Source organism: Littorina saxatilis, linkage group LG11 (assembly GCF_037325665.1).
Source record: "Littorina saxatilis isolate snail1 linkage group LG11, US_GU_Lsax_2.0, whole genome shotgun sequence".
Lineage (NCBI taxonomy): Eukaryota > Metazoa > Mollusca > Gastropoda > Littorinimorpha > Littorinidae > Littorina > Littorina saxatilis.
In genome coordinates this window covers 43,127,116-43,154,419 of record NC_090255.1, presented here as the reverse complement: position 1 = coordinate 43,154,419, position 27,304 = coordinate 43,127,116, and the positions used below count along the sequence as shown (strand labels likewise).

The window sequence follows — 27,304 nt, the reverse complement described above, 5'->3', positions numbered from 1 at the left end:
AGTGCAAGGCAATGTTTTGGGCTGAAGTCCTACATGTACAGTGCAAGGCAATGTTCTGGGCTGAAGTCCTACATGTACAGTACAAGGCAATGTTTTGGGCTGAAGTCCTACATGTACAGTGCAAGGCAATGTTTTGGACTGAAGTCCTACATGTACAGTGCAAGGCAATGTTTTGGGCTGAAGTCCTACATGTACAGTGCAAGGCAATGTTTTGGGCTGAAGTCATACATGTTCAGTGCAAGGCAATGTTTTGGGCTGAAGTCATACATGTACAGTGCAAGGCAATGTTTAGGGCTGAAGTCCTACATGTACAGTGCAAGACAATGTTTTGGGCTGAAGTCCTACATGTACAGTGCAAGGCAATGTTTAGGGCTGAAGTCATACATGTACAGTGCAAGGCAATGTTTTGGGCTGAAGTCCTACATGTACAGTGCAAGGCAATGTTTTGGGCTGAAGTCATACATGTACAGTGCAAGACAATGTTTTGGGCTGAAGTCCTACATGTACAGTGCAAGGCAATGTTTAGGGCTGAAGTCATACATGTACAGTGCAAGGCAATGTTTTGGACTGAAGTCCTACATGTACAGTGCAAGGCAATGTTTTGGGCTGAAGTCCTACATGTACAGTGCAAGGCAATGTTTTGGGCTGAAGTCCTACATGTACAGTGCAAGGCAATGTTTAGGGCTGAAGTCCTACATGTACAGTGCAAGGCAATGTTTTGGGCTGAAGTCCTACATGTACAGTGCAAGGCAATGTTTTGGGCTGAAGTCCTACATGTACAGTGCAAGGCAATGTTTTGGGCTGAAGTCCTACATGTACAGTGCAAGGCAATGTTTAGGGCTGAAGTCATACATGTACAGTGCAAGGCAATGTTTTGGGCTGAAGTCCTACATGTACAGTGCAAGGCAATGTTTTGGACTGAAGTCCTACATGTACAGTGCAAGGCAATGCTTTGGGCTGAAGTCCTACAGTACATGTACAACGCAAGGCGATGTTTTGGGCTGAAGTCCTACATGTACAGTGCAAGGCAATGCTTTGGGCTGAAGTCCTACAGTACATGTACAACGCAAGGCAATGTTTTGGGCTGAAGTCCTACATGTACAGTGCAAGGCAATGCTTTGGGCTGAAGTCCTACAGTACATGTACAACGCAAGGCAATGTTTTGGGCTGAAGTCCTACATGTACAGTGCAAGGCAATGCTTTGGGCTGAAGTCCTACAGTACATGTACAACGCAAGGCGATGTTTTGGGCTGAAGTCCTACATGTACAGTGCAAGGCAATGCTTTGGGCTGAAGTCCTACAGTACATGTACAGTGCAAGGCAATGTTTTGGACTGAAGTCCTACATGTACAGTGCAAGGCAATGCTTTGGGCTGAAGTCCTACATGTACAGTGCAACCCCCCTATTAAGACCCCCCAATTTAAGACTCCCTGCCTTTTAAGAGCAAGACCTTGACTTTTCAGATTTCCTGTTCATAACATCTGTAAATGTACCCCCAAGACTTCCTCCTTTTTAAAACGTGATTTTCTCAGATTTCTTGAGGTCTTAAAATGGGGGTGGGTGGCCGTGTGTGTTCCACTGTAATAAGCACCATTGCAACATCAATCCTGTTCTACCACCGGCAACGAGTGTACGTTTCCTTAGGTCTGGTTTCAAAGTGTGCTGGCATACATCAATCTCAGTTCTACTTGTACAATCACCATCTTTTCTACACATTCTGCAGTGGCAATCCACAACACGCGTCTGAAAATGTCACAGGTGGTGTCCTCTCGTTGGAGAGACTTAAATGTACAGCTGGTGCGATGCAAAATCGTGTTAAGACTTTGGTTGTGAACGTTGATGTCCTGAATATTTGGTGGAAAAACATATTTTTCATTTTGCGGATCTGCTGTAAAAAAAACTACACACAACAATGGCATCAGCTGATGAACAATTGTCACATTACTTGTACAGACCTGGGACCCCTGTTTTGCACTTAGACCATTTTAAAACAAACTTGGCGTATTTTCAGACAAATGAGTGTACCCCATGCAGCATTTCAACATCCATGATTCAAACATGCTCCCTCGCACCGTTAATTAAGTTTACAACTACATTTAAATCAAATGCTTCTTTCAATTTTTACTGATAAAAACTGTGCTCATGTGTTATAATACTGGATCAGCTTTGGCATGCACTTGTGAAAAAAAGTAGTCTAGGGAATTTTGTCGTCATTTTTTTTTCTACTGACCGTAATGATCGTATTCTAGACAATGATGGGTACAAAATACAGCGAGATCGTATGGGTTCCCAGGTCTGCTTGTAAAATGCACACATTAGGAGTGCCATGGCAACTGTCATGTTGCCCGTAAAAACAAAATCCCGGTCAAATTGTCACTAAATGATAAACGCTATCAGCAAATCTTTGGTTTCAGTTTTGGTTGCCAAGCACACAAGGTAGCAGTCATATTGTTGGTAAAAGATCTGTTAAATTTTCACTAAATTATCATAAATTGTATTTGTCACTAAATTATAACACCTCAAGCAAGCAAGGAAGGACTGGCAGCCATTTTGATGCTGAAACTCATATCAAATTTTCACTATATTGTCAGAACATGTAATTGTCACTAAATGATCACACTGCTGTCAGCAAATCTTTGGTTTCAGTTTTGGTTGCCAACCTCAAGAGCAAGCAAGGTAGCACTAGCAGCCATTTTGATGCTAAAACTTGATCAAATTGTCACTAAATTGTCACAAAATGTAATTATCACTAAATAATCACACCACTGTCTGCAATTTGTCCTTGGTGTCAGTTTTGGTTGCCAGGCAAGCTCACAAGCACACAAGGTAGCATGTGCATGCCGATGTGGCATGCAGTCACCTACTTTTGTTGTAATTACGTTTGCTCAAGCCATTGCACGATGTAAAAAGAAGTAAACCGTGTTTTTATTGTAGCACCTTGTTGTGACCCGTTTTGTGGAGCGTTAATATTTTTACGTGAGATTCACGTGCTCCTTGTTCAGTTGTTGTGACCTGGTTTTGGTCGGAGTGTCACAAACTGCGTCGTTTAGTTCTAGAACACCGTGAGATTCACGTGCTCTTTTCCGTGTTTTGATTTTGAGGTGAGCCCTGCGAATCTGCGTTGCAAGTTTTAGAATACGTGTGACTCACGTGTTTTTAGCTTTGTGATGTCAGCTAGTTCCTTGGTCTTCTTTCTGTTAAATATACCGTTTTAAGTTTTGGGCATGCACGGAGTGCGTGATCGGTTACTGATTGGTTGTAAAATAGTAGTTTCACCCGATTCTGTCTTAGGAATGTTGTTGGTTGGTCAATCCGGTGACCTTTGACTTTTGAATAACTATTCCATGTTAGGTTTTTGTTTCCATAAATACCACTGCTTGACTCCTGTCTCGTCAGTCGATCTGAGGGTTTTAGGAAGCGTTTGGTTTTGATGTAAACGTATGAAGGTTATCAAGTGAACCAACGGAGTGTTTCTTATGTTTTAACGTCAACGTAATGTTCTTGGAGACAGTTGTTTCTCAAGTGTGAATCGTTTTGTGCCCTTCGTTTGTGAGGCAACACGTTTTTGGTACTGCTGGTCAACCCACACAGCGCATAAGGTAATTTTGTTGTTACTTGTTTGTGTTGTGTTTTGGTCGCCATTTTGTAATTACTTTGTGAGTTGTTTATGTATAACGTGAGTTGAAAGTCTGACTTGTTGTAGTGTTTCTTTATTGTGTGTTCAACTGTTCTAGTGTTGTGAACGTACAGCAATGATTTGTAGACGCTAGAAAGTCGCTAATGTTTATGATAACTTGTGTTTTCTGTGGTTAACGAAGTTCGAAGTGAAACGTTTTCTCCGACTTTTTCAGCCTTACGTTAAAAGAATTTAGGTAAAAGAAGCTTGCGGTCTGTGGTGATCGTTTGTAAACGGGCTTATTTCTTGTAACGTTATTGAGGGAAAGTGGATGAGTAAATATCTTGTTTGTGACTTTGATTAACGCAGGAACGTTGTCGTTAGACTTTTTTGGTATGACAGTTTGCTTTGTATTCCTGGCCTGATGAGTCAACGTTTTGTATTTTTCTGAAAGTAGCCATTTTGGTTTTAAACGTATGTATGCTAAGTTTCTTGAGTATTCTTAGTGCTTATGGTATTGTTGAACGTACGGAACGTAATTCTTTATTGTTGAACGTACAGAACGTAACTCTTTATTGTTGTTGAAGGACTAACCAACGAGTGTTTGGTAATTGTAACTTTCTTGTCTGTTTGTCTTCTCCTGTCTTGTGATTGTTTATTTTTCTTGTTTTTACTTCTCGTGTCTTGTTAATGCATTTGATACTTTTGCCATGTCTAATAATTTGTTTTCTTTTCTCTTTTTCTTTCTGTTCATAAGTTTTTTACCGCAATAAGTAGTATCGCAATACGTAGTATCGCATTACGTGGTACTGTAACTATATATATATACATTACTGATCCCTAGTGTCAGATGTAAAATAATAAACCAGTACTTTTGCGCGTTATCGCTTGTAACCTGTGTTTGTCATTTCGTATGAACAATATGTAGTACCAGCCTCGCTCACGAAGGCGCGCACAGTAAAAAACTTTAGTTGCTGTCGCCCAGTAAAAAACTTAGCTGCTGACGCCCAGTAAAGAACTTTTGTTATTGACGCTCAATGAACGTAAACGTAGCTGTTGATAACCAGCAAAAGACTTTATTGTTACCTGTCACTGTGTTAGTGAACCATAGTTTGACATAGATCAACTTGTCGGTTAGAGATCTTCCTACTCCGTATCCGGCGCATTTTTTGTGACTTTTGTGTATTATCCCAAACGACCCTCGGATCGACTCATTTTACTTTATAACCAGATAAACCTTATGTATGTTTTAAGTGCTTTTGATTAAGCGAACATTGTAATGGAGAAGGTTCCAGTAGATAATCCATTGGAAGCTTCAGGTTATGACATTAACGGCGATGAAGATGAACATTCTCAAAGGCCTAGGCGTGACATTAAGCCTACTGAAAAAGGTAGAGATTACCAGATTGAGATCAAAACTAGAAACTTTGCAAGACAACGAACATTCTTGGAACGAGCAATTGATGAGGTAGTAACAGAGCTTAACCAAGAAACTCCTAATCAAGAGTCGTTAACCAGTCAAAAACAAATTGTTTTGAGCATGTACAAGGATCTTGGTGACATAGAGAAAGGTCTTCGTAGTATTGGTAGCGGTGAAACCATTCAGGAAAGCTGGGATGATGTTCAAAGGGCAGTTGAGAAAATTATGTTTGACATTGATCGAGCTCTTGACAGACAAACGACTAGCGTGCAGGTGACTAAGAAGCCTACTTCCAGGCATAGCAGTGTTACACCTAGCGTTGGGTCATCCACCCACAAGTCAGTCAGTGTCAAGCCTGTCAGCCATAAAACGGCTAGCATTAGGTCAGCCATTTACAAGCCAGCTAGCTTCAAGTCAGGCAGCAGAAGATCAGGTAGCTTAGCCGGTTCTCACCCTGAGTCTGTCCGCTCTGGAAGTGTTAGCTCTGAAGAGGCTAAATTGACTCTTAAGCTAGAGGCTGTGTCTATTGGCATTAAGGTCGAAGCAGAAGCCATAAAGGAAGCTCAGCTCAGTGAACTAGATCTCTTGCAACAACAACAAGTTGAGAGGACAGCAGCTAGGAAAGCTAGAGACGCAGCTGTAGCAGCTGAAGCAGTTCTTAAAGAAGCGGAAAGGAAAGCTGAAGCAGTTCTTAAAGAAGCGGAAAGGAAGGCTGAAGCAGATGTTAAAGAAGCTGAAAGGCAGGCTAACGATGCAGCTGAAGCAGCTCTTGATGAACTTAAGCAGAAGAAGGCGTTGAGGTTTATCAAGTTTACTGAACGCCAAAATATCAACAGAGAGCGGCAGGCTAGGATACGGGTACTAGAACAATGTGATACAGTTCAGCAGGATCTCCCTGATCTACCGTCAGTCGATTTGTTGAACACTAGGTTCCACCCTCGTCCTTCCGTTCCCCTGTACAGTCTTGAAGCCCCTCCTTTAAACAATGAACAAACAGCGATAGGAATAGGGACAGGTGCTGCCGTCATTGCTGACCAAGGGACACACCAGCCAGCCTTGGACGCCACGTCTGTTCCTGTCTGTCAAGCTGCCGTCATTGCTGACCAAAGGACACACCAGCCAGCCATGGACTTCACGTCTGTTCCTGTCTGCCAAGCCGCCAGCACCCATGACATCTCGACTGTCAACGTCAACGCTGCTGTCACCAACTTCGTCGCAGGAACCACAACGACTGAGCCACAACAGCACGCGTTACCTGTCGTGGACCTTCGTCGTTGGAGTCAGCGCCTCGACAAGCGCCGCTACTACCAACAACGCCACCTACGAGGCGTACGGACCTCAACGTAGAGAGGATGTCAACGCCCCCCATCACGTCGGAATGAGCGCTCCTTTCGTCCATCAGGAGCCCTTCACACCTAACTACACGACGGCTGCAACTACATCCTCCATGCGGCCTACAGCGCTGCTGACCACACTGCAGCACCCTCTCGGTGCATACACTGGTCAGCCGCCTCTGCACAACGTTGGACACTCAACGACAAGCGTCACAGGCTCTCGCCCGCCTGATCTCGACCACACAGGTTGGTCCTATCACCTACCAGAGACAAGGGAAGGTGATGAGACGCAAGAACGACACACCTACTTCCCAGAAGAACGTCACCAACGCATGGACCACAGACGTTTTCAAGTTACCCCACCCTGTTTCCCCTATGATACCCACCTACATCCCAAACCAGAGCCTTTCGTGCCCACATTCCTGGACCCACATCAGACCACCCCCAAAGTTATTTGGGGAAACGAAAACGCAAGGCCCCCTGCGTACATGAACTTTGACAAGGAATGTCATGCAGATCGTCCATTTGCCTCCTACCCCCCGTCTGCGTACTACCAACGTCCACTTGCTACTCCTGCCAAGCAGGACACTCCTATGGACTCTCTCGCCAAAACCCTATCAGACGCTCTGATGATCAACCGTTTGCCGATGCAGGAGCCGTGCATTTTTGTTGGTGACCCTCTCCAATATCCAATTTGGAGATCGTCGTTTGCGTTCCTCATCGAGAGACAAAACATAACCAGCAGTGAGAAGTTATTGTATCTGCAACGGTACATCGGAGGTCAAGCAAAGGAGGCCGTGACCGGCTTCTTTCTGCTGAGAGAAGGTGATGCCTACGAGAGAGCCATGGAAGTGCTGGAAAATCGGTTCGGCAACTCATACGTCGTTTCGCAAGCTTTCCGGACCAAGCTGGACGAATGGACCCCAGTCAAAAGCAAGGATCCCAAGGGACTCAGAAGTCTGGCCGATTTCTTGCAGCAATGTTCCGTTGCTGCCCAGGAAGTTGGTGGACTGAGCATCCTGGATGATGCCCAGTACCTACGGAAGATCGTCGGAAAGCTCCCAGACTGGATGAGTCACAGATGGTCTAGAACAGTTGCTCGAACTAAGGTTGAAAAGAAGAGGTATCCTCTGTTCAATGAACTCGTGTCGTTCGTTACTCTCGAAGCAGACATTTCTAACGACCCTGTTTTCGGCTTGACAAGCGCATCGGGGACACCAAGAAAGTTCACAACGAACCTGTCAACCCTGACAGAGGATGTCACCGCATGTCTGCACTGTCAACTTCCGGACCATGACGCTGGGACATGTAAGGAACTCATAGAGAAGCCTCTGGTTGAGATACGAGATTTTCTGTTCAAGAACCGTATCTGCTACGGATGTCTCAGAAGTAAGGATCACCAGAGCCGTCAATGTAAGCAGAAACAGACGTGCAAGAAGTGCAAGAAGGCTCATCCCACTTGTCTTCATGATGACAATTTCAAATATCAGAACAGTATGAGTGAAAACAAAGGGGCGAGTGAACACAAGAACAATTACCGTACCTCTGCTGCTGACGTTCAAGAGCCACTGTCATCGTCGACCCCTACGGTGTCTGCTCTTAAGGCCAGCGAGGAAAACAGCATCGGTTTCACGTCTATGATCGTTCCCGTTCTCGTTTCCAGTGACTCTAACCCCAACGTAGAAGTGCTGACGTACGCACTACTGGACACTATGTCCAACGCCACTTTTGTAGTGCAGTCAGTGGCTGAGGAAGTTAAAGCCAAATCGCAGCCGACTACACTCAGGGTCTCCACACTGACTGAGGACAATGCTGTGGTCTCCGGCAGGAAGTACTCTGGATTGCGTGTCCGCTCTCCTACCTCCAGTGAGTTTGTCAGGCTCCCTTCTGCCATCTCACGACCTTATCTGACCGTTGACCCCACTCATATCCCCACCTCAGAGACTGTCAAAGCTTACCCACATCTCCAACACCTGTCTCCTAAACTGCCCCCCTTGTACCCTGACTGCGAAGCAGGCCTCCTCATTGGCTACGACTGCGCTGAAGCCCTCATGCCCCTAAACGTTGTCCAAGGACTGCCATTCGCAGTAGAGACTAAGTTAGGTTGGAGCATCGTCGGCAAGGCACCGCATTCCGTCGCCTTTGATGGCATAGCCTCGTCCATGCGCGTCATCGTCAAGCCAGGATCGAGGGAAGAAGAACGTGTAGCTCACGTCTACAAGGTACAGGTGGACGAAGTCTCGTGTACTGACCCATTACATGTTATGGAAAGAGACTTTGCAAGTGACTCAGGATCCATGTCCCAGGACGATGTAAAGTTCAAGAAGATCGTGAAGGTCAACGAAGCTGGTCACTTCGAGATGCTCTTACCATTTCGACCAGAGAAACCGTCCCTCCCCGACAACAGAAGTGCCGCAGTCAAGCATCTGAAGGGCCTGAAACGCCAGAAAAAACGAGGGTACCGTGATGACTGCGTCAAGTTCATGACATTAATCTTGTACGGACTGATCGTGACGTGTTTTGCCTCTAGGGCAATCCACATTGAAACCCTGGATGACATGTCAAGTGATTCCTTCATCAACGCCCTACGCATTGTTGTCTTGCATGACCAGAACTTGTGCAGATCAGAGTGGTGCATGGCTCGTGTAATCGAGGTGATGCCTGGATCTGATGGACTGGTCAGACGAGTGAAAGTGCATGTTGGAACAAAGGCTCTAGACAATCACGGCCGTCCCACTGGTGATAGTCGCATATTAGAGCGACCTATTCACAAAATGACTGTGTTAGTAGATCGTGAAAATCACAAAGACAAAGCTGTGTAAGCGAACTGAAAGAACATTGAACTTTGGAGTGTTTTTCCAATTTGACAGTTGTAGATTGTTGCAGTTTGTTTTTATACCAGATGATGTAACAGACATTTATGGTTTAAGTGGTGCGGTTTTTTTTTATGCCGTCGAGTAATGACTAACGGCATTTAGTTGAAACGAGATGTGTTGAAACACTGAAAATGATTGAACCGTAATATTGCTGTGTAAATGTTTTGCAACACAATGGTTTTGAGTTGTAAATTTGAAATGTCTAAATCTGCGTTATTCTTCTTTTGATATAAGGAATGTGTTTGTACAAAGGTTTTTTGAAGTAAATTATATTAATATAATTTCCGGTGGGAGTGTGCATGCCGATGTGGCATGCAGTCACCTACTTTTGTTGTAATTACGTTTGCTCAAGCCATTGCACGATGTAAAAAGAAGTAAACCGTGTTTTTATTGTAGCACCTTGTTGTGACCCGTTTTGTGGAGCGTTAATATTTTTACGTGAGATTCACGTGCTCCTTGTTCAGTTGTTGTGACCTGGTTTTGGTCGGAGTGTCACAAACTGCGTCGTTTAGTTCTAGAACACCGTGAGATTCACGTGCTCTTTTCCGTGTTTTGATTTTGAGGTGAGCCCTGCGAATCTGCGTTGCAAGTTTTAGAATACGTGTGACTCACGTGTTTTTAGCTTTGTGATGTCAGCTAGTTCCTTGGTCTTCTTTCTGTTAAATATACCGTTTTAAGTTTTGGGCATGCACGGAGTGCGTGATCGGTTACTGATTGGTTGTAAAATAGTAGTTTCACCCGATTCTGTCTTAGGAATGTTGTTGGTTGGTCAATCCGGTGACCTTTGACTTTTGAATAACTATTCCATGTTAGGTTTTTGTTTCCATAAATACCACTGCTTGACTCCTGTCTCGTCAGTCGATCTGAGGGTTTTAGGAAGCGTTTGGTTTTGATGTAAACGTATGAAGGTTATCAAGTGAACCAACGGAGTGTTTCTTATGTTTTAACGTCAACGTAATGTTCTTGGAGACAGTTGTTTCTCAAGTGTGAATCGTTTTGTGCCCTTCGTTTGTGAGGCAACACGTTTTTGGTACTGCTGGTCAACCCACACAGCGCATAAGGTAATTTTGTTGTTACTTGTTTGTGTTGTGTTTTGGTCGCCATTTTGTAATTACTTTGTGAGTTGTTTATGTATAACGTGAGTTGAAAGTCTGACTTGTTGTAGTGTTTCTTTATTGTGTGTTCAACTGTTCTAGTGTTGTGAACGTACAGCAATGATTTGTAGACGCTAGAAAGTCGCTAATGTTTATGATAACTTGTGTTTTCTGTGGTTAACGAAGTTCGAAGTGAAACGTTTTCTCCGACTTTTTCAGCCTTACGTTAAAAGAATTTAGGTAAAAGAAGCTTGCGGTCTGTGGTGATCGTTTGTAAACGGGCTTATTTCTTGTAACGTTATTGAGGGAAAGTGGATGAGTAAATATCTTGTTTGTGACTTTGATTAACGCAGGAACGTTGTCGTTAGACTTTTTTGGTATGACAGTTTGCTTTGTATTCCTGGCCTGATGAGTCAACGTTTTGTATTTTTCTGAAAGTAGCCATTTTGGTTTTAAACGTATGTATGCTAAGTTTCTTGAGTATTCTTAGTGCTTATGGTATTGTTGAACGTACGGAACGTAATTCTTTATTGTTGAACGTACAGAACGTAACTCTTTATTGTTGTTGAAGGACTAACCAACGAGTGTTTGGTAATTGTAACTTTCTTGTCTGTTTGTCTTCTCCTGTCTTGTGATTGTTTATTTTTCTTGTTTTTACTTCTCGTGTCTTGTTAATGCATTTGATACTTTTGCCATGTCTAATAATTTGTTTTCTTTTCTCTTTTTCTTTCTGTTCATAAGTTTTTTACCGCAATAAGTAGTATCGCAATACGTAGTATCGCATTACGTGGTACTGTAACTATATATATATACATTACTGATCCCTAGTGTCAGATGTAAAATAATAAACCAGTACTTTTGCGCGTTATCGCTTGTAACCTGTGTTTGTCATTTCGTATGAACAATATGTAGTACCAGCCTCGCTCACGAAGGCGCGCACATAGCAGTCATCTGATTATTCAAATTGTCACAAATAGTAATTGTCACTAAATGATTACACCGCTGTTGGCTATTTGTCCTTGGTGTCAGCTTTGGTTGCCAGGCAACCTCACAAGCACACAAGGTAGCAGTCATCTGATTATTCAAATTGTCACAAAATGATTACACCGCTGTCTGCAATTTGTCCTTGGTGTCAGTTTTGGTTGCCCAGCTCCCGAGCACGCAGGGTGGCGCATTCCACAGCATCCATCAAGGCCGCTCGGAAACCGTTCCTCTCCAGGCAGTGGACAGCGGCGATGGTTGTGCCGGCAGGGGAGCAAACCTCGTCCTTCAGTTGACCTGGATGCTTGCCCGTTTCTATCACCATCTTGGCTGCACCCTGTTAACACAATAACAACAAATAATACATAACAATCCACCATCTTGGCTGCACCCTGTTAACACAATAACAACAAATAATACATAACAATCCACCATCTTGGCTGCACCCTGTTAACACAATAACAACAAATAATACATAACAATCCACCATCTTGGCTGCATCCTGTTAACACAATAACAACAAATAATACATAACAATCCACCATCTTGGCTGCACCCTGTTAACACAATAACAACAAATAATACATAACAATCCACCATCTTGGCTGCATCCTGTTAACACAATAACAACAAATAATACATAACAATCCACCATCTTGGCTGCACCCTGTTAACACAATAACAACAAATAATACATAACAATCCACCATCTTGGCTGCACCCTGTTAACACAATAACAACAAATAATACATAACAATCCATCATCTTGGCTGCACCCTGTTAACACAATAACAACACATAATACATAACAATCCATCATCTTGGCTGCACCCTGTTAACACAATAACAACAAATAATACACAACAATCCACCATCTTGGCTGCACCCTGTTAACACAATAACAACAAATAATACATAACAATTCAAAGTGTTTGGAGAGTGAAAAGTCGAGAAAAAAAAAGTTGCAATCATTTCAGATACCCCAAAATACTTTTTCTTTTTCTGTTTCTACCACCATCTTGGCTGCACCCTGTTAACACACACACACACAAAATAATACAAAACAAATTCGACTTCCAAGTCTTTAAAGAATGAAGAATTGAGAAAAAAAGTTTCATATGCCCCAAAATGCTTTTTCTGTTTCTATCAACATCTTGGCTGCACCCTGTTAACACACACACAAAGAATAATACAAAACTATTCGACTTCAAGTGTTTTGAGAACGAAGAATCCGGAAGAAAAAAATGACAGAAATTTCATATGCCCCCAAAGGACAATCAGCTTTTTCTTTGTCTGTTTCTACCACCACCTTGGCCACAGCATGTCAACACTACCACCACCTTGGCCACAGCATGTCAACACAACCACCACCTTGGCCACAGCATGTCAACACAACCACCACCTTGGCCACAGCATGTCAACACTACCACCACCTTGGCCACAGCATGTCAACACTACCACCACCTTGGCCCTTGGCCACAGCATGTCAACACTACCACCACCTTGGCCACAGCATGTCAACACAACCACAGCATGTCAACACTACCACAGCATGTCAACACTACCAAACAAGAATGATAGAAAACAGTTGGACTGCAAGTGTTGTGATAACAAAGAATCGAGAGAGAAAAGAGTGACAGGGATTTTAGATGCCCCAAAATGACAATCAGCTTTTCTTGTCCAAAGCTTCAACTTGGGTACCAGCCATGTCCAAATCCTAAGTTCAGGTGAATCCTAAGTTCAGGTGAATCCTAAGTTCAGGTGAAGCAAATAAAACTCTAGAGCTAAACTGGTGTTGAAAACTGGTACCTTTCTCTTGAAATGAAAAGAGGACACAGAGAACAATTTATGCAACTACTGAAGTGAAATTCTGTAAGTTGAACATACATACTTGATACTGACACCGACACACACACCCCCCACCCCCCCAAAAAAAAAAAAACCACCACACACCACCCCTACACACAATATACAAAGGTGTTGCATCATATTTGTACCAATAACTGCATGTCTTCTTTCTTCCAAAGCAAACAAAACACACCAATGCATCATATTTACACCAGCAAAACCTTCCCCATTTTTTGCCCTAGCTATCTTTCACTTGTAAGTAACTGACTCAGCCTCAACAGAAGCAAGATCAATGCAGTCAAAATGTGACCAAAGCAGCTTAGAAAAGCAGGTTGGCATAAAACTTCTATCTTTCAGTATTCAATTTTTTTTTCTGGATCAACTTTCTCCAGATGTGTGTTAATGTGGGTGTTCTACGCAGATGTTTGCCTTTTGAAGTGCAAGCCAGTGCTTTACATTTGGAGCAAAAATAGAATAACACAACGTTCATTTCCTTCCCACAAGAAAAAATAGATGTTTAAATGACATATTGCTTCATCATAACCGAGAGCTGTGTGTGTGTGTGTGTGTGTGTGTGTAAAACTACATATTTATTTGTACGATGTTGAAATTTTGTTTTCCACGTTGGTAGTTGTTTTTTTCTTTCTTTTCATTCCCCCATTTCAAATCAAGAGAAGAGTACTGAGAGGAGGAACAAATCCAAAATACAGAACTTTACAAAAAATGACACAAATAAGTGCATACGTTAGGTCCTCCGAAAACGGCGTATGGCTGCCTAAATGGCGGGGTAAAAAACGGTCATACACGTAAAATTCCACTCGTGCAAAAAAAACACACGAGTGTACGTGGGATTTTCAGCCCACGAACGCAGAAGAAGAAGTGCATACGTTTGCTGGTGATGAAAATAGAACGGGTGGTAGTGGAGAAGGTAAAGGGGGGGTTGGGGGGGGGGGGGGGGGGGGGGAGCTCTGACAGCTGTGGTAAAGGCATTGGTCTGAAGGTCAAGTTCAGGATAAGATCAATACATTTGAAATTGCGTTAAAAATCGATAAACTACAAGATTGTTACCAACAACTGAAGGAGAAGAATTGTGGAAAAAAACTTGTCCGTCAAAAAGCCTCTTCATGATTTTATGTTCAGCAGGTTATAATAAATCAAGTACACACCCAAGTACATGTACATAATTTTAAAATGCCCACCAGCAACTGTACTTGTGACTGAAATGACAAAAAATCCAAAACATCAAATTTCATACATGTGCAGCACAACACTTATTCCCCTTTGTTGGTAACAAACACCTTGAAAAGAGCTGTAAAAAAGGGTTCTGATGCAATATCTAAACACAAAATGTCAAATGTCATGCATGTGCAGCAAAACACTTTCACCCTTTGTAATTAACAAGCTGAAAAAAATGCATTCTGATGCAATATCCAAAAACAAAATGTCAAATTTCATGCACGTGCAGCAAAACAATGTCTACCTTTGTTGCTTACAACATTGTGGGGAAAAATGCAGTCTGATGAAATATCTAAACACACACTCTTTCAACCTTAAAAACAGCTGACATGGGTGATGGAAGGTCACAAAAAGGTAGGGACAGTCCAAAGAGAAAGGGAGATCAGTTAACAAATATCTGCTTGTAGCACGCAAACACCAACAGCCTGAGCAGGGAGAGCGTGCTCTGAATGCATAAATTGCAGTGTGAATGATGAAATTGACTTCATATACGCAGGTTTCTTTTCTACAAGGGGTGTAGAGTGTAAGATGAAATCAAACTAATACGGTCAAGTCTGTTGTTCGACATTGGGGGGAAGAGTCAGTGGGTGGGTGGAGGGGGAAGAGTCAGTGGGTGGGTGGAGGGGGAAGAGTCAGTGGGTGGGTGGAGGGGGAAGAGTCAGTGGGTGGGTGGAGGGGGAAGAGTCAGTGGGTGGGTGGAGGGGGAAGAGTCAGTGGGTGGGTGGAGGGGGAAGAGGGAGTAAAGGGGTACAAAGGCATGGACACCAACATTTGTTGCCAACAAAATGTACGAGGGGGAACATGCTGGAAACACAGACACACACACACACACCCACAGCTCTCGGTTATGATGATGCAATAGTTCATTTAAACATTTATTTTTTCTCGGGGGAAGGAAATGAACGTTGTAGTGTTATTTTATTTTTGCTCCAAATGTAAAACACTGGCTTGCACTTTAATTTTCTTGTAAATAGTCTAAAAAAAACACTACCCCACTTAAACTTCACTGCATTAATTACACACACACTTACAGTTACACACATACACACACACACAATAACACACACACACAGACAGTGAGTGACGCACACAGACACACACACACACACACAAACGCACACACACACAAATGCACACACACACTTACCAGCATTGTCTGTGCAGCAAGCTTAATGGAGAGATCGCGAGGAAGCCCCATCTTCACGCCTCCATCTGCCATGGCCTCAATCGCTGCAAACGCCTGCAACACAGGCAAAGACTCTGTTTAACCCCCCGGTATCCACACGTTAACAATACACCGAGGTCATCATGGAAGTTAACAATACACCGAGGTCATCATGGAAGTTAACAATACACCGAGGTCATCATGGAAGTTAACAATACACCGAGGTCATCATGGAAGTTAACAATACACCGAGGTCATCATGGAAGTTAATACACCGAGGTCATCATGGAAGTTAACAATACACCGAGGTCATCATGGAAGTTAACAATACACCGAGGTCATCATGGAAGTTAACAATACACCGAGGTCATCATGGAAGTTAACAATACACCGAGGTCATCATGGAAGTTAACAATACACCGAGGTCATCATGGAAGTTAACAATACACCGAGGTCATCATGGAAGTTAACATTACACCGAGGTCATCATGGAAGTTAACAATACACCGAGGTCATCATGGAAGTTAACATTACACCGAGGTCATCATGGAAGTTAACATTACACCGAGGTCATCATGGAAGTTAACATTACACCGATGTCATCATGGAAGTTAACATTACACCGAGGTCATCATGGAAGTTAACAATACACCGAGGTCATCATGGAAGTTAACATTACACCGAGGTCATCATGGAAGTTAACATTACACCGAGGTCATCATGGAAGTTAACAATACACCGAGGTCATCATGGAAGTTAACATTACACCGAGGTCATCATGGAAGTTAACAATACACCGAGGTCATCATGGAAGTTAACATTACACCGAGGTCATCATGGAAGTTAATACACCGAGGTCATCATGGAAGTTAACAATACACCGAGGTCATCATGGAAGTTAACAATACACCGAGGTCATCATGGAAGTTAACAATACACCGAGGTCATCATGGAAGTTAACAATACACCGAGGTCATCATGGAAGTTAACAATACACCGAGGTCATCATGGAAGTTAACAATACACCGAGGTCATCATGGAAGTTAACATTACACCGAGGTCATCATGGAAGTTAACATTACACCGAGGTCATCATGGAAGTTAACATTACACCGAGGTCATCATGGAAGTTAACATTACACCGAGGTCATCATGGAAGTTAACATTACACCGAGGTCATCATGGAAGTTAACAATACACCGAGGTCATCATGGAAGTTAACAATACACCGAGGTCATCATGGAAGTTAACAATACACCGAGGTCATCATGGAAGTTAACAATACACCGAGGTCATCATGGAAGTTTGGCGCAGCTCATCTTAGACAGCTTTTCAGCAGAAGGGAAAAACTTTTAAAAAAACATGAAATTGTGTTTATATTTGTACCTGGTTTTGATAGAAAGATAAAAGAATGTGACAGACAACTCATGTATTGTCCATCATGTTTTAGAGAATGTTTCTCATTCAAATCAAGTCAAATCAAATTAACTTTATTACCTCGCATGGAGAAATTGCAGTGGTCACGGTGCATGTCACATAAAGAACAACTAAACACTACAACATTCGCATTATATTTAAATAAATGTACCAAGTAATAACATTGTTCTGAACTAAACACCTCTCTGCATGCAACACTCTCGCTGTTCAGATGCAAGACAAGTATGTCACACGCATTTCTTCTTTGCCACTACAAAAGCAAACGTGTGCAAGATTGTATGTTACACGCTTTGATGCCGAAATCAATTATTTTGATTATGCATTTATTTCTGAAAAATGTTACCTTCACATACATTCAGTCACTACCTTAAACACTTATGTTTTCAGTATTCATTTCAAGTGATCACGAACGTAGAAAAATGGGTATCAAAGTGTTGTTATATTTTGTTGTGCATTCTGAATAGTGTGCCAACAGGCCTTGGTCAGTCAACCACATTTTATCTGTGTACTTCGTGTTTGACGGAAAAAGAACAACACGAACCCCGTTCTCCTGTATATAACTGAAAGCCACATTTTCTTCTTCATTCAATTTCTGTTTTCAAAAACTTCGTCAACTTTCCACTTACACGACAAGCTCCCTTTACCAAGCTTCAATTAAGAACCCTGAATACGAAAGGTCAAAACAAACCAATAGGTACTACTTTCACTATCGTCGTCTGCAACGAAAACCGAAAATGGCGAAACGCTTTGCTACGTACACAGACGACGAAATTTCAAAGAAAAGATCAAACCTTACACCTGTGACTAGGAAAAGTTGCATAGACAGTTCCGTGCGGATCTCACCACGTATCAACGTACATCCGATGTTCAGGACCTACAGATAGGTGACGCTTTGGCGATTGAGGCTTCGTCTTCAGCTCTAACACGCACGCAGACAGTCAGGCAGGTCTAATCTGCACCAGCGGTGTTGGAAGGTTTTGATTTAGAAACACTTGAATGTTACTTCGACGAGATAAACGAACCAAAAGTCAAAAGTGTGCCCCAAATTCGGAAAATATTCTTTCAAAACGGCACTGTAAAAACCATCAACATCACTGTGAGAAAATAAACAATACAAACAACCAGTTCCCCTATGGAACATTTCGGGTGGACTTTCCCACGACCTGACCTACAAAAATCCTCCGTGTTCATTCGCGCTTTGCATTCAATCTGTGTTAGTGCGCGTGTGTGTTTGTGTGTTTAGCTTTCGTTGGTATGTGCTGTTTGGTTCAAAATAAGTTTATCTTTTTTCATTGAAAGATTCAGAAACGTTGGTTGATACTTTGTTGAATGCATTCAACCAGAAAAGACACGAAACGCATTGAATCTATCTTCTGCGCGCATGCGTGTGTAGGGTATGTGTAAAAGGGCAATTGTGTTTTTCAGTCTTGTTTTGTGCCCGTTATTTCGTCCCCCAAAAACTCATTTCTGTCTTTCTATGCACACTCGACTGCTGCTGTCTCACTTCGGCTACGCCGTCGTGAGATATCTACAGTCTCGTGTGCAAGAAAACTCTCTGTCACACGACTAACTCGTAATAGCGGGTACTATCACTCTGACTACATAAGCTTGGTGAACACTACCTGTAAGCAGGTAACATAGTAATGACATGTACAGTAAAGAAAGGAATTATCTGCATGCAAAGCACAAAACTACAATTTGCACATAATATCAGGCAACTCGCCCGGCTGGCCAGTAAAAATTATGGTCCAATGCAACACTTGTGGTTGTACTATCGAGTTTCAAAGCCATAAACACTGCAGATGCCGCAGCTGTGATATGTACCGGGTACCGGGCCAGCCAAATCTCTGGCGGGCTAGAGCCTTTCTTGAAGTTATCCGCCCGGCTGGCAAGTTCAAATTTTGAGATTTGGACATCCCTGCTCTTGTCTCTGTCAAAAAGCACTGGTCAAGATTTGTTGTCAACACAGAACACTGGACCTCTCCACCCTTTTCAGACCTATACTTGTTGCTCTTTCACATTTGATAACATGTGAAAACGTAGCCTCATTTCAAGACTCCTTCTCTCTTAAGACCTGGCTTTCTCACATTTGTGGCGGTCTTAAAACCAGAGGCTTTCAAAGAGGCATGCTCAGGATTGAGGGAAAATGTACAGCCTTGCTGTCTTAAAAGACAGTTTAACATAACGGTAGCACAAGCAGACTCACATAGGCAGGGCCGCTCCCACTGAGGCCTGTGACGGCATCCAGCAGTTTCTCGCTGCCCTGTTCACACACACCAACGCTGCGCAGCAGTTCCACCACCAGTTCTGAGTCACGAGGGTCCGCTGAGGTTCCAGGGGCCACAACTGCTGCCCCGGCCTGCACCAAGCACGGCGTGTTGGGCATGACACGGATGACGCGTGTACCTGATGGCAGTAGCTGCAACACAGTATACACAGATGTTAGTGACACACTGAACAAAAAGAAAACACAGCAACAACCTGTCTCAATAAATTCTTTATCAGACAGTTGCCGACTTCATCAGGATAGTAAGGCCTAAAAAAAAAATAGGTGTGGTAACCCGACCTACCCTATTTTTAGGGGCCGATCCTATAACTTTTTATTACATTTGTCAAAAAAAAAAAAACGAGTGCAGAAAACGCAATGCAAGCGAAAGCGCCCGAGTCGCACACTTATTTCCCTGTCAAGTAGGTTTAATTTGTACACATTAGAAAAAAAAGTTAAAGAAAAAAAAAAAGTGATTGCCTACCTACCTACCCTATTTTTTTTGGCTATGTTACCGTAACCACACCTATTATTTTTTTTTTGGCCTAAAGAAGCCCCATATTCAGCCCTCTGTCTGCCATGCCATGAAGGAGTTTTGGTTCAATTCTGCTTAGAACTCTTTGACTTTGGCTGTAAAGCAGCATTGTTTTATAAGCAAGACTACAGCTCAGTTGTTGCATGTAAATTTAAACAAAGTATGCTATGTTTAACTTAAATGTCCATAGTTTTTTTTAACTTTTTTTTATTTATTTGGTGTTTAAAGTCGTTTTCAACCGCGAAGGTTATATCGCGACGGAGGGAAGGGGGGAGATGGGATAGAGCCACTTGTCAATTGTTTCTTTTTCACAAAAGCGGCACTAATCAAAAATTTGCTCCAGGGGCTTGCAACGTAGTACAATATATTACCTTACTGGGAGAATGCAAGTTTCCAGTACAAAGGACTTAACATTTCTTACATACTGCTTGACTAAAATCTTTACAAACATTGACTATATTCTATACAAGAAACACTTAACAAGGGTAAAAGGAGAAACAGAATCCGTTAGTCGCCTCTTACGACATGCTGGGGAGCATCGGGTAAATTCTTTCTTGTTCCAACCAATATGGGACTCCCCCTAACCCGCGGGGTGGGGGGGGGGAGGGTCCATAGTTTATCACGGCAGAGCATATGATTACAGTCGAACTCGCTTAAGACGAATCACTGGGGATCGGAAAAAAAGTTCGTCTTAACCAAAATTCGTATTAAGAAAATTGATCGATTTTTTTTTATTTTTTATTTTTTATTTTTTTTAAGTCTTGTACATTTTATGGTGTTTCAATTTGTTTCTTTCGCAACTTTCATGCTGCTTCACGTTTAGACAATAAAGTGACATGTTCATGTGTGTCTCATGTTGAGTGATGATTGTTGAGTTTGAGTGAGAGTGAGCACACAGATGTTTCATCCAGTTGTTACATTTTTGGTCACACACACGCACACACTGACACTGTCCACATTCGCGGTGTTCCTATCATTTGTCCGGAATCACTTACCTTGGCGACGGGTAGCAAACCTTGGCCAATTTAGTTTTTTGTTTTTTTGTTGCAACATGATGTTCAAATCCAAATCGAAAGCACTGACTGACTGATAAACTATCGCGAACCGGCGAACGCAAACGTTGAGAGTGTGGTTTCCCTTCTGGCATCTATATTTTTTGGCAATGGCTTCCGTTCGATGTTTCGTTTTTGGTATTCGCGAAGGAAATAAACGTCAGTCAGTCATTCATGTTCAGTGTCTGAGCTATCAATCACTTTGATTCTAAATTTGAAATTGTTTTGTGAGTACAGTGTAATCAGTTTAACTTTATTCAGTGATCGGTTGAGCAATGGTTCAAGCAGTCGACGCAAGGGAAGACTTTGACACATGTATTCAAACTTCTCAAATTCCCATGATATGTCGATCTCGGGACGAGTTTAAAGATTTCGTCATAAGCGTGAGTAAATTACAGACATTATGCATGCTTGGGAATCCAAAAAGTGCTCGTTATAAGCGTAAATTCGTTATAAAGAATTCGTTTTAAGCATTTTTTTTAAGCATGAAGAAAGAGGTATTCAGTTGGGAACTTAAAACTAATTCGTTATAAGTCAAAATTCGTAACTAGCGTGTTCGTTTTAAGTGGGTTCGACTGTACATGTATTTCAACCAAGAAGCCTAAAAATGAAAGTTCTCAACTGACCAGTTTCTGGTCCTTAAAGTTCCCTTTTCAAAGTTAAAAAACAAAGGATTACTGTACTCACCGATACAAAGACGACACGAGACGATAACGCATTTTCGCTTCTGGAAGCTTCATCAGGAAAAACAAGAACACAAAAGACAACAAAAAGCAGACGCAACACGGAACGAACAAGGTTTGAAATAAAATGGAGGGGAAACACGCAAAAAGGGGAAGGTTTTGCGTGTTTCATCTCCATGCTACCTACCTCTTCAATGGTGGCCAGTTTGATGCCAGCGGCGATGGAGACAACGATGTTGTCTTTGGAGACCACGGAGGCCACCTCCTGCAGCACCGGCTTGACCACGTTGGGTTTGACCGACACCACGATCAGCTGACTGCGACTCACAACCTCCTGGTTACTCTCCGCTATGTTCACACCCAGCTCCTGTGACAAACCAAAATAGTGACTCACAACCTCCTGGTTACTCTCCGCTATGTTCACACCCAGCTCCTGTGACAAACCAAAATGGTGACTCACAACCTCCTGGACCAAAATGGTGACTCACAACCTCCTGGTTACTCTCCGCTATGTTCACACCCAGCTCCTGTGACAAACCAAAATAGTGACTCACAACCTCCTGGTTACTCTCCGCTATGTTCACACCCAGCTCCTGTGACAAACCAAAATAGTGACTCACAACCTCCTGGTTACTCTCCGCTATGTTCACACCCAGCTCCTGTGACAAACCAAAATAGTGACTCACAACCTCCTGGACCAAAATGGTGACTCACAACCTCCTGGTTACTCTCCGCTATGTTCACACCCAGCTCCTGTGACAAACCAAAATAGTGACTCACAACCTCCTGGTTACTCTCCGCTATGTTCACACCCAGCTCCTGTGACAAACCAAAATAGTGACTCACAACCTCCTGGTTACTCTCCGCTATGTTCACACCCAGCTCCTGTGACAAACCAAAATAGTGACTCACAACCTCCTGGACCAAAATGGTGACTCACAACCTCCTGGTTACTCTCCGCTATGTTCACACCCAGCTCCTGTGACAAACCAAAATAGTGACTCACAACCTCCTGGTTACTCTCCGCTATGTTCACACCCAGCTCCTGTGACAAACCAAAATAGTGACTCACAACCTCCTGGTTACTCTCCGCTATGTTCACACCCAGCTCCTGTGACAAACCAAAATAGTGACTCACAACCTCCTGGTTACTCTCCGCTATGTTCACACCCAGCTCCTGTGACAAACCAAAATAGTGACTCACAACCTCCTGGTTACTCTCCGCTATGTTCACACCCAGCTCCTGTGACAAACCAAAATGGTGACTCACAACCTCCTGGTTACTCTCCGCTATGTTCACACCCAGCTCCTGTGACAAACCAAAATGGTGACTCACAACCTCCTGGTTACTCTCCGCTATGTTCACACCCAGCTCCTGTGACAAACCAAAATAGTGACTCACAACCTCCTGGACCAAAATGGTGACTCACAACCTCCTGGTTACTCTCCGCTATGTTCACACCCAGCTCCTGTGACAAACCAAAATAGTGACAAGTGATTTACAGTGGAAACCCCCTTTTAAGACCCCTCAGTTTAAGACTTCCTCCTTTTTAAGACCCCCCTATCTTCAACACTCTTCCTTTTAAGACGTTGTTGTTTTCAGACTTTCTGTTCATAACCTCTCTAAATTTACCTCCATTTTAAGACCTTGTTGTTTTCAGACTTTCTGTTCATAACCTCTCTAAATTTACCTCCATTTTAAGACCTTGTTTTCAGACTTTCTGTTCATAACCTCTCTAAATTTACCTCCATTTTAAGACCTTGTTGTTTTCAGACTTTCTGTTCATAACCTCTCTAAATTTACCTCCATTTTAAGACTCCCTTTTTTATAAGACATAATTTTTTAGATTTGTTGGGGTCGTAAAGAGGGGTCTCTACTGTAGTCATAACACAATGTGAAGATAAATTCTCAAATAATTGTTGATCTGTAATGGGCAGAATATACCTGCGCAGTTTCAGCGGCACAGACGACGCACTGCATATTATTTATGCCGTGATAGGGATTATGATGAGTACTTGGCCTGTTTTCATTTCATGCAACGTGTAGCGGGCTGGGATAATCTGCAGTGCGTCATCGGTCCTGCTGAAGTTACATATGTGAGCGGAGCCCCTAACAGTTTAGGCCAAAACGGAAAAGTACACAGGTCTGGCAGATTCAGAGACGGTATTCATGTCACATCTGAGTTTCACTGCTGGTGCATGTGGTAGACCTGTCATTCCGCAAGAAGTGCTGGTGGCCATTACACCTACAAACGCACACACCTGGGTGGAGTGACTCTTGTTACTGCTAGCTTTCCACTGGTGTGGGACAATAAAGGAAGGAATTTCAGGCCTGGGAACACCCGTTTTGCACTTGGAGTATTCTCAAGTAAACTTGGTGTATTTTCAAAAACATGAGCGTACCCCACACAACATTTCAACATCCATGATTAAAACATGCTTCACACGCGTCCGTCACACCGTTAATTACGTGTACCTATACATTTAAAACAAATGCTTTTTTCAATGTTTACTGACAAAAACTGTGATCATGTGTCAAAAACTGGATCAGCTTCGGGATGGGCTTGTAAAGAAAAGTAGTCTAGGAATTTTTCTCGTCGTATTGTTTTCCCACTAACCGTACTAATCGTATTTTCGACAATCATGCGTACAAAATACGGCGAAATCATATGGGTTCCCAGGTCTGGAATTGATACAAAATGTTCCTCTTATCAATGTCTTTGTCCAGCATGCACTTGCGTAATATTCTGATGTGATGTGCTAGAAGAATGTATCCCATATCTGTTACAATACATAAATATGTATATTATATAAGCACAAACTTTCGCCCATCGACAGTAGGAAAACACACAGGTAATAACAGTAGGTAAACACACAGGTAATAACACAGTAAGGGCGGGGATGTAGCTCAGTCAGTAGCGCGCTGGATTTGTAACCAGTTGGCCGCTGTCAGCGTGCCGAGATGTGGCGAAGGAGATGGGATGTGGTAAAACACAGATCGCGAGGATCAAATCGGAAAAAGAAGACGTGAGTGGGAGTCGGGGGCACGAAGCGACCAAAAAACTGTGAAACGTCAGAAAACGCAATACGAAGACCTGAACAACGTGGTATGGGAGTGGTTTAGTACTGCAAGATCGAAGAATCTGCCCGTCAGTGGACCACTTATACAGGTAAGAAAATGCAACCATTTATCATTTACCACTCCCCCCTTCCCCCCTCCTACTAATCTCTCTCTCTTTGTGAGAAATCGTTCGAAGGAAATAATAGTTAACACAGCTAAATTTCTGTTCCATGCATTTATGCCGAGACTAGAAAAACTGAATGAAACAAGAGCTAGCTGACCCAATTTGGTCGAGACACACTGCGGAATTTCCCGTTGAACGACCGATGAAGAGTCAGCTATTTTTAGCTTTGTGACGTCCGACTTGCGTAAGTTTGAATGCACAGTGTGTGTAGGGAACGGGGTAGGTGGAGGGTGGGGAGGGGGGGGGGGGGGGGGGGGGAGGAGGGATGTTGTTGTAGTTGTTGTTTGCTACATGTATCATTTGTTTACTCACATTTTCAGTGAGTCTCATGTTCAATCCATTGAAAGGGGTTGTTGGCCCATATGTATTCTATAGCTCAATTCTCAATATTGCCCCGGCCCCTCCACCTGTGAAAAAAGGACACCTAATAGGGACACCATTACCATACCCCAAGGGTGTCCTTTAGAGACAGGTTTTACTGCAGTAGGTAAACACACAGGTACTAACAGTAGGTAAACACACAGGTAATCCCACTCACCTTGAATTCGTCTCTGACCTGTGCGCTGGGATCACTGATAAAAATGTTGTTTGGTCGCACCAGACCTGAAACGAGAAATTATTTATATTTAACATTCCACTTCAACTGGACATTCGTGAATACCCTCTTCCACGATCAAAATCATAATTATTATTCATTGGTCGTTACTGAGGCTGATGGGGTCTATGTCGACCAAAAGAGTGGGATTCCCTGTAGGTGGAGTTCCTGGAGGGGGAATCCCACAGGGTGGAGTTTTTCAATAAAACTTGCAAACCATACTCGAATTTCTAAGAAATATCAAACAAGTCGCGTAAGGCGAAAATACAATATTTAGTCAAGTAGCTGTCGAACTCACAGAATGAAACTGAACGCAATGCCATTTTTCAGCAAGACCGTATACTCGTAGCATCGTCAGTCCACCGCTCATGGCAAAGGCAGTGAAATTGACAAGAAGAGCGGGGTAGTAGTTGCGCTAAGAAGGATAGCACGCTTTTCTGTACCTCTCTTTGTTTTAACTTTCTGAGCGTGTTTTTAATCCAAACATATCATATCTATATGTTTTTGGAATCAGGAACCGACCAGGAATAAGATGAAAGTGTTTTTAAATTGATTTCGACAATTTAATTTTGATAATAATTTTTATATATTTAATTTTTAGAGCTTGTTTTTAATCCGAATATATGATATTTATATGTTTTTGGAATCAGCAAATGATGGAGAATAAGATAAACGTAAATTTGGATCGTTTTATAAATTTTTATTTTTTTTTTACAATTTTCAGATTTTTAATGACCAAAGTCATTAATTAATTTTTAAGCCACCAAGCTGAAATGCAATACCGAAGTCCGGGCTTCGTCGAAGATTACTTGACCAAACTTTCAACCAATTTGGTTGAAAAATGAGGGCGTGACAGTGCCGCCTCAACTTTCACGAAAAGCCGGATATGACGTCATCAAAGACATTTATCAAAACAAGTCGCGTAAAGCGAAAATACAATATTTAGTCAAGTAGCTGTCGAACTCACAGAATGAAACTGAACGCAATGCCATTTTTCAGCAAGACCGTATACTCGTAGCATCGTCAGTCCGCCGCTCATGGCAAAGGCAGTGAAATTGACAAGAAGAGCGGGGTAGTAGTTGCGCTAAGAAGGATAGCACGCTTTTCTGTACCTCTCTTTGTTTTAACTTTCTGAGCGTGTTTTAATCCAAACATATCATATCTATATGTTTTTGGAATCAGGAACCGACAAGGAATAAGATGAAAGTGGTTTTAAATTGATTTGGACAATTTAATTTTGATAATAATTTTTATATATTTAATTTTCAGAGCTTGTTTTTAATCCGAATATAACATATTTATATGTTTTTGGAATCAGCAAATGATGGAGAATAAGATGAACGTAAATTTGGATCGTTTTATAAATTTTTATTTTTTTTTACAATTTTCAGATTTTTAATGACCAAAGTCATTAATTAATTTTTAAGCCACCAAGCTGAAATGCAATACCGAAGTCCGGGCTTCGTCGAAGATTACTTGACCAAAATTTCAACCAATTTGGTTGAAAAATGAGGGCGTGACAGTGCCGCCTCAACTTTCACGAAAAGCCGGATATGACGTCATCAAAGACATTTATCAAAAAAATGAAAAAAACGTTCGGGGATTTCATACCCAGGAACTCTCATGTCAAATTTCATAAAGATCGGTCCAGTAGTTTAGTCTGAATCGCTCTACACACACACACACAAAATTTCATAAAGATCGGTCCAGTAGTTTAGTCTGAATCGCTCTACACACACACACACACACACACGCACACACGCACGCACGCACACACACACGCACATACACCACGACCCTCGTTTCGATTCCCCCTCGATGTTAAAATATTTAGTCAAAACTTGACTAAATATAAAAAGATTGAAAAACATCAAATTCTACCGATGTCGCTAAGTATCACGTGACTTTCAGCGATATCAGC

General features: G+C 42.4%; 1 protein-coding gene across 2 annotated transcripts in view; it reads right to left on the bottom strand.

Moving 5' to 3' along the window:
• Positions 1-11,292: 11,292 nt before the first annotated feature.
• LOC138980532 (pyrroline-5-carboxylate reductase 3-like) overlaps positions 11,293-27,304 on the bottom strand; it is a 28,228-nt gene continuing 12,216 nt past the window's right edge. Inside the window, exons 2-6 of one of the 2 annotated variants that reach the window (XM_070353425.1) lie at positions 25,327-25,391; positions 21,731-21,910; positions 19,214-19,426; positions 15,553-15,645; positions 11,293-11,658 (exon numbers count right to left, since the gene is read on the bottom strand). In XM_070353425.1, the coding sequence (XP_070209526.1) occupies positions 11,473-11,658; positions 15,553-15,645; positions 19,214-19,426; positions 21,731-21,910; positions 25,327-25,391 (737 nt within the window). In that variant the 3' untranslated portion in view covers positions 11,293-11,472. The remainder of the gene's footprint in view (positions 11,659-15,552; positions 15,646-19,213; positions 19,427-21,730; positions 21,911-25,326; positions 25,392-27,304) is intronic. The other variant, XM_070353427.1, reaches the window with a different exon arrangement.